Below are 15555 nucleotides of genomic sequence, written 5' to 3' on the forward strand. Positions count from 1 at the left end.
TTGGGAGGAATTCATTGTAATAGAACATAGAGTTGAGAGACAGAGGAGGGAAGGGAAGTGGCTATAGATAAGGCAGGAGCTAAATAATGAAGAATTCTTTTCAGCCTTGATTTGATTTAATTCTTCTAGTGAATCATAGATAGCAGGAAGGGATCTTAGGGATCAATTCATTCAACCTTGGAGTTTTCAGAAAAAAGGTAATTTGTCTGAGGTTGTACAGGTAATAAGTGTCTGTGCCAGGATACGAACACAGATTTGCCTCCCAGGCTGTACAACTCTTTGTGGTTCTTCAATTGTTTTTCTAAAGTTTCTGGGTTTTATTTGCGAGCTCTGAAGTTTTTCATTTATTTATTCATTTATTTGGCTGCATTGGGTCTTAGTTGCGGTTCACGGGATCTTCGTTGCAGCATGTGGGATCTTTCGTTGCAGCACGTGGGCTTTTCTCTTGTTGTGGCATGCAGGCTCCAGAATGCACGGGCTCAGTAGTTGCAGTGTGCGGGCTTAGGTGCCCTATGGCATGTGGGATCTTAGTTCCCCGACCAGGGATCAAACCCCTATCCCCTGCATTGGAAGGCGGATTCTTAACCACTGGACCACCAGGGAAGTCCCTGAAGTTTTTCAAAATATTAATTAATGAGAGTTGGGCTTTGGTTCTCCACCCCCCCCTTTTTTTAGATATTGTGAAAGGGATAGCAATTTGATGTTTACATATTAGCACTTGTTACAGATTTCTGCTACATACGTTAGAAAACAGCTTAGGTGCTTTGATTTTGAAGGTCTTTATCATTCTCTCAGTTGCTTAGCACTTCTCTTAAGATTTTTCCTGAATTATAAATCTTTATAATTTTTTTCACGTATTTTTAAAAATAAATTTATTTATTTATATTTTTGGCTGCGTTGGGTCTTCGTTGCTGTGTGCAGGCTTTCTCTAGTTGCGGCGAGCAGGGGCTACTCTTAGATGTGGTGTGTGGGCTTTTCATTGCGATGGCTTCTTTTATTGTGGAGCACAGGCTCTAGGAGCGTGGGCTCAGTAGTTGTGGCTCGCGGGCTCTAGAGCACAGACTAAATAGTTGGCGGCACATGGGCTTAGTTGCTCTGCGGCATGTGGGATCTTCCCAGACCATGGATCGAACCTGTGTCCCCTGCATTGGCAAGCGGATTCTTAACCACTGCGCCACCAGGGAAGTCCCTCGTACTTTTTCCTAGGAAGATAAGTTTGCATTTTGTGTATTGTTCTCTATGGTTGGTCTCTATGGCCTAGCCCCTTCTTTCCTTTTTAGCTTTCGTTCCCATCATTCCTCACCTTGAACTTTATGCTGTAGTCACTCCGCTAATCATCCTGCTTTTCTTCACCATTTTGCTTTCATTGTAACTTATTCTCCTCTGCCTGCAAAACTGCCACTTTTCATGTAGCACACTTCTGCTTATTCCCAGGATCTGCACTAGGTAATATATCTAGGAAGCCTTCCTTAACTAACTGTACTGCTGAGTGGGCTAAATAGCACTCATCTGTATTTTTGTAACACGCTGTTTATGCTACTGTAGCATTTATCAGTAGGTGTTCTGTTTATTTAATTCTTTATTCCACAAGACTGTGAGCTTCTCAAGGCACCAGTCTTGATTTTTTCATTCTTTAATTCGCAGTGCTTTGTAGCATCTACAAAAGTAGATGCTCAGTAAACGTTAAGTAGCTGAGCTATATCCCAAGGTATAATTTGACATACTTAATTGTTCATAGGGCCATGATAGGCTTATTTGTGAGCAATTTTGTATAAAACTCACAAAGAATTTGTTTAGGTCTAAACTCCTTGACTTGGAGTTCTGTCCATGAATTTTAGACTTATATAAACTCATTGTCTGTTCTTCTACCCTACTGCTCACTGCTCTATATAGTTATTGTGCCACTGTACTTCACTGTGTTGAGATTTAGCTACCTGACCCTTCTAGCCTTAATTTGTCCCTTTGCTCCTTCCTTCCTTCTCTCCTTCCTTCCTTCTTTCCTTTCCTTCCTTTACTTTTTTTTTCTTTCTTTTCTTCCTTTCTTTTACATTGAGCTACTACCTGAATTCAACAAGTGCTATCTATGTACTGGAGGTGTAGTGGTCAAAAACAGATTCCCTGCTCTCATGGGACATATATTCTAAAGACAGGTAGAGTAAACAATCTGATTTCAGAGAATGATAAGTCTTATACAGAAGGTAAATAGTGATGGAGGAATGGGAAGTTTCACTGTAAAGTTAGGGATTAGTAAAAGCCTTTCTATGGAGACAGTGTTTGTGCTGAGTCCTTTTTTTTTTTAAATTAATTGATTAATTTTTGGCTGTGTTGGGTCTTCATTGAAGTGCGCAGGCTTCTCGTTGAGGTGGCTTCTCTTGTAACAGAGCACAGGCTTTAGGCTCGCGGGCTTCAGTAGTTGTGGCTCACGGGCTCTAGAGCGCAGGCTCAGTAGTTGTGACGCATGGGCTTAGTTGCTCCCCGGCATGTGGGATCTTCCCAGACCAGGGCTTGAACCCGGGTCCCCTGTATTGGCAGGTGGATTCTTAACCACTGCGCCACCAGGGAAGTCCCTGTGCTGAGCCTTTTTTTTTTGGTTCTTGTTTACATGTTTAATCTTAATAAACAGACGAACTTGGCACACTAATCTTCAGGACACAAATAAGGAGCAGGCAACTGGGGCCATGGAACGCAAGTCCACTGGGACAGCTGGTCGACCCGGTCGGTGTCTGGGGCCTATGCTGAGTCTTAAATGACAAAAGGAAGCCAGCCATGTGAAAGTTGGAGGAAGGACCTTCAGGAAGAGGCAATAGCTGGTAGAAAGGCTTTAAGGTATAGGTGAGCTTTGGTGTACTTCCAGAACAGGAGTAAGAAGGCTGGTATAGGTGGAACATAGGAAGTAGAAAAGTGGTATGAGGTGAGGTCTGAGAGGTGGGTAGGGGCAGGTAGAGTACCTTGGAGGCTGTTGTAAGATGTTTGGATTTTATTCTAAGTATTATGAGGTACCACTGGAAAATTTTATGCAGAAGGATAACATAACAATTTACCACTTTCAACATATCTCATTCTTGAAGTTTTCTTGAAGTTCATATCAAATAAATTGATTTTTTCCCTCATTCCTTCATTTAAGGCATAATTATTGAGTACCAAGCCCGTGTGTCTCTTACTGTAGTTTTCACACTTTATCCATTTATGTCAGGTTTAGTATGTTTGTCTTATCTCCCTGATGAGATTGTGAAGTCCTTAAGGAGAGTGACCATGTTGTACCCTTTACTGTATCCTTTCAGGGTTTAATGTGGTGACTTGCCCATAGAGGATGCTTAGTAAACATTTCCTAAAACAAATCTACACAGGTTAATTGTATAACTGGGAAGTTCTTAAGAAACACACAGTCAAAATTGTTTTCTTATTACTTGACAATTGTTTCTCCAGTACATCCATATAGCTTCCTCCTATCAGTGGTGGAGATTTATTCATATGGGAAGCATTATATCTTATTTAAGTCTGCTACATACAGAGCCAGACAAATCCAAATCAACCTGTCATTTCTTCTCTTTGGTTCCTTTTCCCCTTTGTTTGTTTTTATTATTTATTGACCATCTGTTATGTGCCAGGCACTGTGCAAAGGGGGACACAATAGTGAGCAAAAGCCATGGCCCTGCTCTCATGGACCTGAGAATTTAGGTATGAGGTAGACAGACAAATAAGACACAAATGAAGGTGTAATATAAGTTGAAATAAGGAGCTCACGACAGAAATATGTGAGGTCCCACGGGGGTATATCATAGAGGTACTTGGTCTTCAGGAGTTGAGGGGGTACAGCAATCAGGAAAACCTTCTGAACCTGAGCTCTAAAGGTGGAATAAGGCACTAACTTGGCAGGAAGAGTTGGGAGTGTGAGGTGTAAGGACATTTCAGGCAGAGGAGTCGGAAGTGTAGAAACTGTGGTGGGTGGAAACATGACACAGTTGAGGGACCAAAAGAGGGCCTGACAGTAACAGAGCTAGTGTGTGGTATGAGATTAGGCTGGAGGGGGTGGGTGGGACCAGCTCACGCAGAGCCTTTAGAACAACTAAAAGCTATTAAAGGATTTTAGCAGCCTTGCAATTTTGGACAAATTATTTAATCCTTCTGGTTCTTGGTTTTCTCATCTCTAAAGTGAGGATAATTTCACATATTCTTATGTTTTTTGAAGAATTAAATGAGAGAATTCATGTCAAGTGCTTCATATGGTAGTAGTTCATAATATAGACATACCTCATTTTACTGTGCTTCGAAGATGTTGCACTTTTTACAAATTGAAGGTTTGTGGAAACCCTGCATGGAGCAAGTCTATCGGTCCTGTTTTTTTTCTTTCCCCCTGCACCCCCAACCTATTGGTGCCATTTTTCCCACAGCTCACTTCATGTCTCTGTGTCACATTTTGGTAATTCTTTCAATATTTCAAACTTTTTCATTATCACTGTATTTGTGATGATGATCTGTGATCAGTGATCTTTGATGTTCCTATTGCAAAAAGATTATGACTTGCTGAGGCTCACTTGATGGTTAGCATTTTTAACAATAAAGTATTTTTAAATGAAGGTATGTATATTGTTTGTTTAGATACAGTGCTATTGCATACTTACTAGACTATAGTGTAGTATAAGCATAACTTCTGTATGTACTGGGAAACCAGAAAATTTATGACCTGCTTTATTGTAATATTCGCTTTGTCGTGGTAGTCTGGAACCAAACTTGCAGTGTCTCTCAGGTATGCCTCAGAAAGTCATTCAAGGAACATTTACTGATTTTCCTGAGCCAGGTTCTGTACTAGGTTCTGAGGATGTTGATATGGACAGTCCTCTTGCCTCTTAGTTGCTCAGTTTTATAGAGAAGACAGCAATATAAACCATAATTACAAGATCATATCAAAAGTAAGGTAAGGGTTGACATTCTCACCAGAAGGATAGCATATGACCGCAGGTAAAGGCTGGGGGCGTGGGGTGTGAAATGGCACGGCCTGGACATCCCTGTCCTTCTCGCTCACATGTGGCTGTGAGGGAGAAGGGGTGGGAGGTGAAACAGGAGAGGTCAGTAGGGAACCAATTGTAAAGGGCCTGTGTGCTATGCTGAGGAGCCTCAGTGTTGTCCTGGGGTGGCCGGAAGCCAAATGAGGTTACTAAATGGGGGGATGACATGGTCAGATGTGTTTATTAAGTGGGCCCCCTTAATTGTATAGGGTAAAGAAATGAGAGAATTGCAGGATAAAAGAGGGTGCCTGGAGAATAAAGAAGGCATGTCTCCAACTGAGCTTCAAGGAAGAGTCCTCTGATTCTTAGATTTTGTTATGTAGTTATGGATGTGTCTTTTAAATTTTTTAGTTTGATTTCTTTCATGTATTAAGTAAAACTTAAAAGTATAAAACTTTTAGGAGAAATATTTGTGACCTTGTCTTAGACAAAGATTTCTTAGATATGACACCAAAAACTTAATCTATGAAAGAAATAACTAGATAAACTGGACTTATCAAATAAAAAAAATTATTCAAAGAGACACTTGTAAGAAATTTTAAAGATAGCACAACAATGTGAATATACTTAGTGCCATAGAACTGTACACTTAAAATGTACATTTACTTAAAGTGGTAAATTTTATGTTATATATATTTGACCACAGTAAAGAGATAATGGGACCAAATCAAAAACATATAGTGGCTTTGATATGTAAACTGTACCCAAAAAAGAGAGGGGGTAGATTTGGATACAGAAACGCACATAGAGGGAAGACAATGTGAAGACACAGAGAGAATGCCATGTACAAGGCCATGCAAGGAATGTAAGGTTACCACAAACTAGGAGGGGGGTTATGGAATAGATTCTGTGTCGCAGGCCTCAGAAGGAACCGACTCTGCTTACATCTTGATTTTTGGACGTCAAGCCTCTAAAGCTCAGACAATAAATTTCTGTTTTTCTAAGCCAAAAAAAAATTTTTTTTTGAAAAGACATACCACAGACTGGGAGAAAATATTTGCAAAACACACATCTGATAAAGAATATATTAAAAATTCTCAGGGAATTCCCTGGCAGTCCAATGGTTGGGACTCCTCAATTACACTGCCAAGGGGCTGGGTTTAATTCTTGGTGGGGGAACTAAGATCCCACAAGCCATGCGGCACGGCCAAAAAAAATAGAAAAATGAAAAGAATATGTATTCAATAATAAGAAAGTACACCACCCAATTAAAAAATGAGCAAAAGGTTTGAACAGACACTTAAGCAAAGAAGATAGCAGTGGCAAATAATAAATAAGCATGTGAAAACGTGCTTAACATCATTAGTCATTAGAGAAATGCAGATTAAAACAATAGTGAGGGGATTCCCTGGCAGTCCAGTGGTTAGGTCTGTGGACTTTCACTGCTGAGGGCCCGGGTTCAATCCCTGTTCAGGGAACTAAGATCCTGCAAGCTGTACCGTGTGGCCAAAAAAACCCAAAAAAGACAAAACAATAGTGAGAAATTACAACAACTCATCTGTTAGAATGGGTAAAAACAAACAAACAAAAAAACAAAAGAAACCCTGACAATATCAAGTGCTGTGAAGATGGGGAACAACTGGCACTTTTCATATACTGCTGATGGAAATGCAAAATGGTAGAGCCATTTTGGAAACTACTGTGACAGCTTCTTATAAAATTAAATATAGGGCTTCCCTGGTGGCGCAGTGGTTGGGAGTCCGCCTGCCGATGCAGGGGACGTGGGTTCGTGCCCCGGTCCGGGAAGATCCCACATGCCGCGGAGCGGCTGGGCCTGTGAGCCATGGCCACTGAGCCTGTGTGTCCAGAGCCTGTGCTCTGCAGTGGGAGAGGCCACAACAGTGAGAGGCCCACGTACCGCAAAAAAAAAAAAAAAAAAAAAAAAACTAAATATACACTTAAATATGACCCCACAGTCCCGCTCTCAAGTATTTACTAAAGAAAACTGAAAACTCATGTTCACACAAACACCTGTATGCAAATGTTTATTGCAGCTTTATTTATAATAGTCCCAAACTGGAAACAACACAAAATCCTTCAGTTGGTGAATGGATAAATTAACTACGGTACATCTATACAATGGATTACTACTCAGTAATAAAAAGGAATAGCTGCTGATACACATAACAACATGGATGAATGAATGTCAGATGCATTATGCTAAGTGAAAGAAGCCAGACACAAGAAGCAGCATACTCTGTGATTTCATTTATATGACATTTTGGAAAAGACAAAACTGTAGCAGAAAATGCATCAGTGGTTGTCAGAGGCTGGGGGTGAGAGGTGGACTACCAAGGGACATGAGGGAAGTGTTTGGGTGATGCAAGTGTTTTATATCTTGATTATCATGGTGGTTACATAACTATATGCATTTGTTAAACTCATGGAAGTGTACACTAAAAAGGATGAATTTTACAGAATGTAAATTATATGTCAGTAAACCTGACCTTTTTTTTTTTTGGCCAAGCCACGTGGCTTGTGGGATCTTAATTCTCTAACCAGGGATTGAACGCAGGCCCTCAGCAGTGAGAGCATGGAGTCCTAACCACTGGACTTCCAGGGAATTCTCAAACCTGACTTTTAAAAAAATGCTTTGGAGATCCCATTTCCCACTAAAAGGAACCAAAATTCCAAAGAGAAATGGCTGATTCCAAGTGTGGTGTAGGAAATGTAACAAGATGACCTTGTACTGTCTTTTTCATACAGAAAGCGAACATTAGCTATCAAAGACCTCTAGGCTTATATCAAAAAGACCCAGGAGATAACTTAAATAGACTCACACGGGCCAAAGGTGAAACATATCTTTAAGGATTACAACTGCAACCCATGATTTTATAATAATTCAAAAACAAAACACTGCATTAGTCACCTTTAGAAGATGCTTAGTAATCAACTCATTATTTTGAAAACTGGTAAATTAAGGAATCAAGCTTTTATCCTTCCTTTTCCTATACAGATGGAACTTCAAGACAACCAGCTAGTTGATAAGGGGAAGTTTTTCTTTGTAGAAGTATTCCAGTTGATGAATGAAGAAGAATGATAGAATTTATATATCATTGTTTTACAACTTTAATGAATTACTAGATCTAGGCAGTGATCTTCAGTGGTTACTAATATCACAAAAAGAAAAATATAGTTACTGAGGGAGGTACACAGTACTACCTGTGAAGTGGTCTTATAAAAAAATTGAACCTGAATGTGATTAAGCCTCTAAATCAAACTACCATCTCAGGATATACAGGGGAGAAATTGCAAGGGGAAAAAAAAGTGAGATGTAAAGAGATTTTACGTATTAAAAGATACTTAAGGGACATATTACCCAATTGCAATGTGCGGACGTTCTTGGAGCCTGATTAGAACAAATAAAAACTTTTTGAGTCAGGGAAATTTTATTATGGAGTGGATATTTGCTATTAAAGAATTATTAAAATTTTAGGCATGATATTGCTTTTGTGGGTTTTTAAAAAAAATAATCATTTTTAAAAAGAGGTATTCTGGGGCCTCCCTGGTGGCGCAGTGGTTGAGAGTCCGCCTGCCGATGCAGGGGATACGGGTTCGTGCCCCGGTCTGGGAGGATCCCATATGCCGCGGAGCGGCTGGGCCCGTGAGCCATGGCCGCTGGGCCTGCGCGTCCGGAGCCTGTGCTCCGCAACGGGAGAGGCCACAGCAGTGAGAGGCCCGCATACCGCAAAAAGAAAAAAAAAAAAAAAGAGGTATTCTGGAAATATTTACCAACAAAATGCTATGATTTCTCTGATTGGTTTCAAAGTAATCTGGGAGGAGTGGGTAAAAGTATAGATGAAGCAAGATTGGCTATGAGTTAATTGTTGAAACTGGGGAACTATCTCTACTTTTACACATGTTTCAAATTGTCTATATTAAAAAGTTCTAAAGAACTGGCAAAAAGTGCTATGGAGATATCAAATAAGAGTAAAACTGATATGTTTTCATTTACATTAGCATTAAGAAGTTGTTGGTGAGCTTTTCTAATCATTTTAGTGAGGTTGAGCAGAAAGTGTTGGGGAGGGAAGAGGCCACTCTCTGACATCATCTGGTACGTACTCTCTTTTTGTTTACTCTGCTGTAGCCACACTGCTATTTTTCAACATGCTTTCACATCATGGCCTTTACGTTTGCTGTTCCCTTTGATTATGCCATGTAAAATACCCCACCTATCCTAGCACTCTTAACCTTAACCTGCTTTATAGTTTCTCATATCTCACCTATATATTTAGTTATTCATTTTTGTCTTTTCACTAAAAGGAAACTCCTGAGAGCAGGGGTTCAATTTTAGTTACTGCTGTATCCCTAGCACTTGGTACATAGTAGGTGCTGATAAATGTTGACTGTTTAATAAGTGTTCAGTAAATGTTGAGTGTACAGATTAATGAATGAACAAATGAATGAATTCTTCGAATATCATTTCAAATTTTTCCTCCTCTGTGAAGACTGGCCCCTCCCCTTCCTGAAAATTGAGAAGTTCTTTACCCTGCACTCCCACTTTAACTTGTATACTCCTCCATAGTAACTAATCCATAGTGACTGCTATTATTATTAATACCTTTTTCTTTTTTTAAGGATTCATCCAGAGATATTAGAGAGGCTCTTCATGAACTCTTATGTTGCACTAATGTTTCAACCAAAGAAGGGATTCATCTTGCACTGGTGGAGCTGCTGAAAAATTTAACCAAGTACCCTACTGATAGGGACTCCATATGGAAGTAAGGATTTGTTTTGCTCATTTGTTCGCTGAGTCTGATAATATGGTAAATGTACAATGTTGACATTATTTAGTGGATCATCATAGATTGGGGTATGGCCTTCAATTTTGTCTTCAATTTAGAAACCTGATTCAACATAAGTATACTCTCAAGAGTCTGGTTCCTAAATTGAATATCACATTTTAGGTTATTCATTTGTCCATCCATCCACCTAGCAAATATTATGTGCCTGCTGTGTGCTTATTGTGTGCCAAGCCCTGTGGTAAGTTTTGGAGGTACAGACATGAGCCGATTAGATTTCCTTTTCCTCTTATATAGTGTTAGTCACTCTTTGTCTACTTCCATCATTGTAGAGATTAGAGGGAGGGTGAGTATTTGGTCTTCAGATGGAAAATCACAATCATATTTTCCCGTGATTACCTCTAGCTTTACTGGCTAGAGTCAAGCTTAACACTGATCATGAATTGCTGTTTGAGGAGCTTCTTGCATACATTTACTATGAAATGTGCGTCGTTGTACTCCACACATTTCAGTGAGCGTATGTGATGCGATCACTGCAAATATGTGGTTTATTTAGTTTAAAAAATTGTTATTAAAAGTCGAAAAACTGTGGGTCAGAGCAGGTGCTTGGAAGACATAGTAAGAACTAAAAATGCCAGGGAATCTTGCTCTAGGTAACATTTTCGATACCTGGTTTTCTGTTTTGCCATTTCTTCATGTTTGTTCAGTCCAATTCAGCTCAATTCATTGTACATTTATTGAGTGTCTTCAAGGAGCACTGAGTCATTTGGGATGTGGGGATACAATGTCCCCTGAGGCACAGTGAGTAAATGGGCTGAGAGAGGTCAGAAAACTAGTGAATTAAGTTCTTTAAGACAGAACTGGAGAAAAGTGTACTTTCCTAACAGTATCAAGTGTTTTAAATGTGATGCCTTTCATGCCCCATATAGCCATCAGTTTGTTCATGGGGTTTGTTTTCTCTCTTTTGCTTATCTTCGTATTCTCCAGTCCTTGGTGAAGTCTCATCTTCTTTGTGCAACTTTCTTTGATCATAGTGATCCCTTCTACCTTTGACAGGTAGAAAGCAGGGTATCATTCATTTGATAGTTCACTACCTTATAATGTTAGTCATCTTTGCCTCAGTTAGATTATAAACTCAGTGAGAACATTAAATTAAGGTTTATATTTATTTTCAATTCAACACACCTTCTACACCAGGACTTACTTAAAAATAACCAAAAAAGCATAAATACCAGCACACATGTAGTTCTTTTTAACTTATAAAGGGTCTTCATGTAGTCATAGTAGTTAACTAATAGCCAATTAATAATAGCTAACTAATAGTTAATTGAGTTCTTATTATATAATGGCAGATACCTTGCTAAGTACTTTTCATTCATTATCTCATTTAATCCTTATAGCAGTTGTATGAAGTAATTATATTTAATCTCATTTGTAGGTAAAAATATATCTGCTCAAGGCCACAGAGTTATTAAGTTTCCTGTTTCAGATCAGATTTCTTCTGATTCTAGAACTTCACCCAGGATATCAGTTAGAATGCTTTTGTCTACAAGTAACAGAAAATCTGATTAAAAGTGGCTTAAACAGTAAGGTCTAATTTTTTTGCATAACAAGAAGTCAGAAAGTTGATTTCAGGATTGGTCATTCAACAGCTTAACAGGGCTAGTACTCTGGTTGACTTCTTTGCAATTCTCTTGGCTTTCTCCTCATGGTTGCAGTATGGCTACCTCATAAGACAATATCTTAAGACAGAAAGAAAAGGACATTCCCTCCATGCACTTCTCTTTTTTTAAAATTTTATTGAAGTATAGTTGATTTACAATGTTGTGTTAATTTCTGCTGTACAGCCAAGTGATTCAGTTATACATATATGTATATTATTTTTCATTTTCTTTCCCATTATGGTTTATCACAGGGTATTGAATATAGTTCCCTGTGCTATACAATAGGACCTTGTTTATCCATCCTATATATAATAGTTTGCATTTGCTAATCCCAAACTCCCAATACTTCCCTCCCCCACCCCCCTTCCCAACCACAAATCTGTTCTCTGTATCTGTGAGTCTGTTTCCGTTTCATAGATATGTTCATTTGTATGCACTTCATTTGATAAGGAAAACATTCCTGAGAAGCTCCCCAGCAGACTTCCCCTCTTGTTCCATTGACCAGAACTGGGTTACTTGACTACCTGCAAAGCAGTCTCTGTAAAATGGACTTGGGATTGCCATGATGAGTTTAGACCAGTTGTGGTTGAGCCCTTGGGCTAGGCCTACCTTCATTGAGCACTTTGCTACTTACCTGATACCTGAGTAAAATCAGGGTTCTCTTGGCAAGGAAGCTGGGGGAAATGGTTGTTAGTTAAATAACCTGTAGTAATATCTGTCATATCAGCTCTTCTATCTTCATAATAACCAAGTTTTTAGATGAATTAACTTGAGTTCTGGAATAATTGAATGACTTGTCTGAAGTCATAGAGGTAACAAAAGTAGATCGTTGAGAATTTGTAATTCTGAGTCAGGTTTTCTGATTCCAATTACCAGTACTTTTTTAAAAAGAAGTTTGCTTGTTTCTCATTTTGCTTGTTTCAGATGCTTGAAGTTTCTGGGAAGTCGGCATCCAACACTGGTGCTTCCCTTGGTGCCTGAGCTCCTGAGCACCCACCCGTTTTTTGACACAGCTGAACCAGACATGGATGATCCAGCTTGTATCCTCTGCTGATTTAGCAGGGAATTTTGGCATCTTTTTCTGCAGTATAGCTTGGATGGTCTGAGGGTTTTGTTTTGTTTTGATGTTATTTTTCTTTCTCATTTCTTTTAGTTAAAAGTATATCCTGAGGGAGCCTAATGATTATTTTCCTCAGCTTTTATTCTTATATTCACAGTAATTCAACTTTGCCATTTAATACTAATACTAATTTTTAACCATTTATTGAGCATCTACTATATTCCACATACTGTTTAAATGCTTCATACATTTTTATCACTGATCTGCAAACAACCCTGGAAGGAGGTATTATTTCCTGCTTACAGATGAGGAACTGAGGCTCAGAGAGGCTAAGTAACTCTCTAAGCAGCAAATCTGGGATTCAAAGCCAGACAGACATCTTTGGTTTTAAAGCCTGTGGACTTTTCCCTATTATGTCTTATTCCATGCTTAATTTGATCTGCAGCCTGAAGGAGGGGATGGGCTGAGCTAGGCTGCATGATTACTCTAGCTCTGATACAAGTTCAGGGGGGTTGTGATAGCTTTGGGCAGCATGCCATGCCGTCGGGTTGTTTTCCAGTAATGGGAATACATTTACATCAGTACATCCATACTCTCCCATGGTTCTTTTCACTCTATAGCATGTCCTTGGTGAGGTTTAGGGGGGTATTTATTGAGATACAGGGATCAGCCAGATAACTGGCTTTTGTGATGACCATTGTATTCTCTCTTAATTCTTTTTTTTTAATTTTCACAGGGCATTTGGAGAATTTTTTAAAAGATCTGTGTAATTGATGTACTAACCAATGCCTGACTCTGTGTTTACATCTAAAAAAGGCACATCCCTGACCTTACCTCTAAAGGTGCAATACTATGACTATTTGAAATTCAGCTCATCAGAGAGAGACTTGTGGGCTAGGTGTTATTACCAATCACACAGGACATATTAAAGTGCCCTGAAATCTGAAGCCCCTTTCATGTTAAAAAAAAATACTAAACATTTTTGGAAGCCTAATGTTAAGATATTTTTCTGGGTAGTTGGAGAATTGTGTTATTTAAGAAATATGTTTGGCTGTGAATAACAGAGATTGCCCCAAATGTATCTTAAATGTTAATTACAGTTTTTTTTTTTTTCCTCAATGTAAAAGAAGTCTGGAGGTAAGCAGTCTGGTATAGTAGTTACACATTATTCTTGGTGATCTAGGCTCCTTCCATTTTTCTGTTCTGCCATTTTCAGTTGTCCAAAATTACTGCTAGAGCTCCAGTCATCAGGTCCAGGTTCTAGGCAGGAAGTTAGAGGATATTTGGAATAAAATCAATATTCTATTAGTAAGGAAAAAGGGAACAATGGATACTGGGTAGGCAAATAGCACACTCTGCCATAGAGATATATACAGAAGATTGGAAGGTATGTTTATCTTGTATTTTTAATTTCTGATTTTCCCTCTGTTACAAAATTAATATACATAGAAAGGAAACTTTTAAAAGTAGAAAGAGGAAATTTCATATGTAACACCCAGAGTCTTAATAGCCAATGTAATTGACTTAATATTTTAGTGTGTTTCATCCTCCCTTTTTAAAAGCTTGGGTTTGGGATTTTGCTGTCATTTTATTTTTTAACATTTTATTTCATCAACAAACATTTGATGATAGATAGTTGCTGTCATATTGTCTATACATTTTAGAGTCTGCTTTTTTCACTTATGACAAAATGCTTTTGATACAATATTAAAAATCTTTTATAAAGATAATTTTTAACGATTGTGTAATACTCCATCAAGTAGATGAAACACAAGTTATTTAATCATTCTCCTGGTTTTGGACATTTAGGTTGTTACTGATTATTTGCTACTGTAAATGATTCTCTGCTATTTGATTTTGAGATGTGGAATTACTCAACATTGATAAGACTTATATCTAGTACCAAATTATTATTCCAAGGGATTGTGCCAGTATATACTTTAGTAGGCATTGTTCCAGAAGTTCCTATTTGTTAGTATTCTTGGCAGCAGGCATTATTTTAAAAAACCTTTCTTTGGTAATTGGAGGGGTAATTGGGGTAATTTGGAGTGAGGTAATGTATCTCTTTGAATTTGCATTTCTTTGTTAGAAAATTGTAGTCATTTAACAGGAATTTGGGGGGTTAGAAGTAGAGGCACCAATTCTGGCCAAGCTCAACCTTTTATACCTCCAAGTTTACTTAACCCACTTATTTATCAGACATTGCAGTTTTGGTTCTTATTTTCAATGCTGCTAAAACCTGTCCAACCATGCCTGCATTGTTCTCAGATCATACCTTCAGACACTATGCCTACCTCCGAGACAGTCTTTCTCATCTCGTTCCTGCCTTGAGGGTATGTTGAAAACATCTTTCGTCCTTGTTTTTGGTTTTTTGATTTTTAGTCCCGTGTGGTTGTTAAGTAGCAGAAAGCAGACTGTATATTCTCTGAAAACACATTAATTCATTCTCTTTCTCTCTTGGGCTTTCTTCTATTGTTTTGTACTTTTCTCTGAATCTTTTTTTGTTTTTTAATAAATTTATTTATTTTTGGCTGCTTTGGGTCTTTGTTGCTCTGTGTGGGCTTTCTCTAGTTGGCAGAGAGTGGGGGCTACTCTTCGTTGCGGTGTGCAGGCTTCTTATTGCGGTGGCTTCTTTTGTTGCAGAGCACAGGCTCTAGGCACGCGGGCTTCAGTAGTTGTGGCACACAGGCTCAGTAGTTGTGGCTCTCAGGCTCTAGAGCACAGGCTCAGTAGTCGTGGCTCACGGGCTCGAGTGCAGGCTCAGTAGTCATGGCGCATGGGCTTAGTTCCTCTGTGGCATGTGGGATCCTCCTGGACCAGGGCTCGAACCTGTGTCCCCTGCATTGGCAGGCGGATTCTTAACCACTGTGCCACCAGGGAAGTCCCTGCTCTGAATCTTTTAAGAAGATTCATTTTTTAAATGTTGCTGGGTCTAGGGGCAGGACAGGAATAAAGACGCAGACATAGAGAATGGACTTGAGGACATGGGGAAGGGGAAGGGTAAGCTGGGACGAAGTGAGACAGTGTCATGGACGTATATACACTACCAAATGTAAAATAAGTAGCTAGTGGGACGCAGCCAC

General features: G+C 39.0%; 1 protein-coding gene across 1 annotated transcript in view; it reads left to right on the forward strand.

Annotated features, from left to right (window-relative positions):
- Positions 1-15555, forward strand: part of INTS4 (integrator complex subunit 4) — a 122477-nt gene that overhangs the window by 66539 nt on the left and 40383 nt on the right. The window contains exons 12-14 of the mRNA XM_082627862.1: positions 9585-9727; positions 12337-12452; positions 14672-14805. Coding sequence (XP_082483988.1) covers positions 9585-9727; positions 12337-12452; positions 14672-14805 — 393 coding nt within the window. The remainder of the gene's footprint in view (positions 1-9584; positions 9728-12336; positions 12453-14671; positions 14806-15555) is intronic.

The sequence above is a fragment of the Mesoplodon mirus genome, assembly GCF_964341445.2.
Source record: "Mesoplodon mirus genome assembly, chromosome: 7".
In the NCBI taxonomy this organism is placed as follows: Eukaryota; Metazoa; Chordata; class Mammalia; order Artiodactyla; family Ziphiidae; genus Mesoplodon; species Mesoplodon mirus.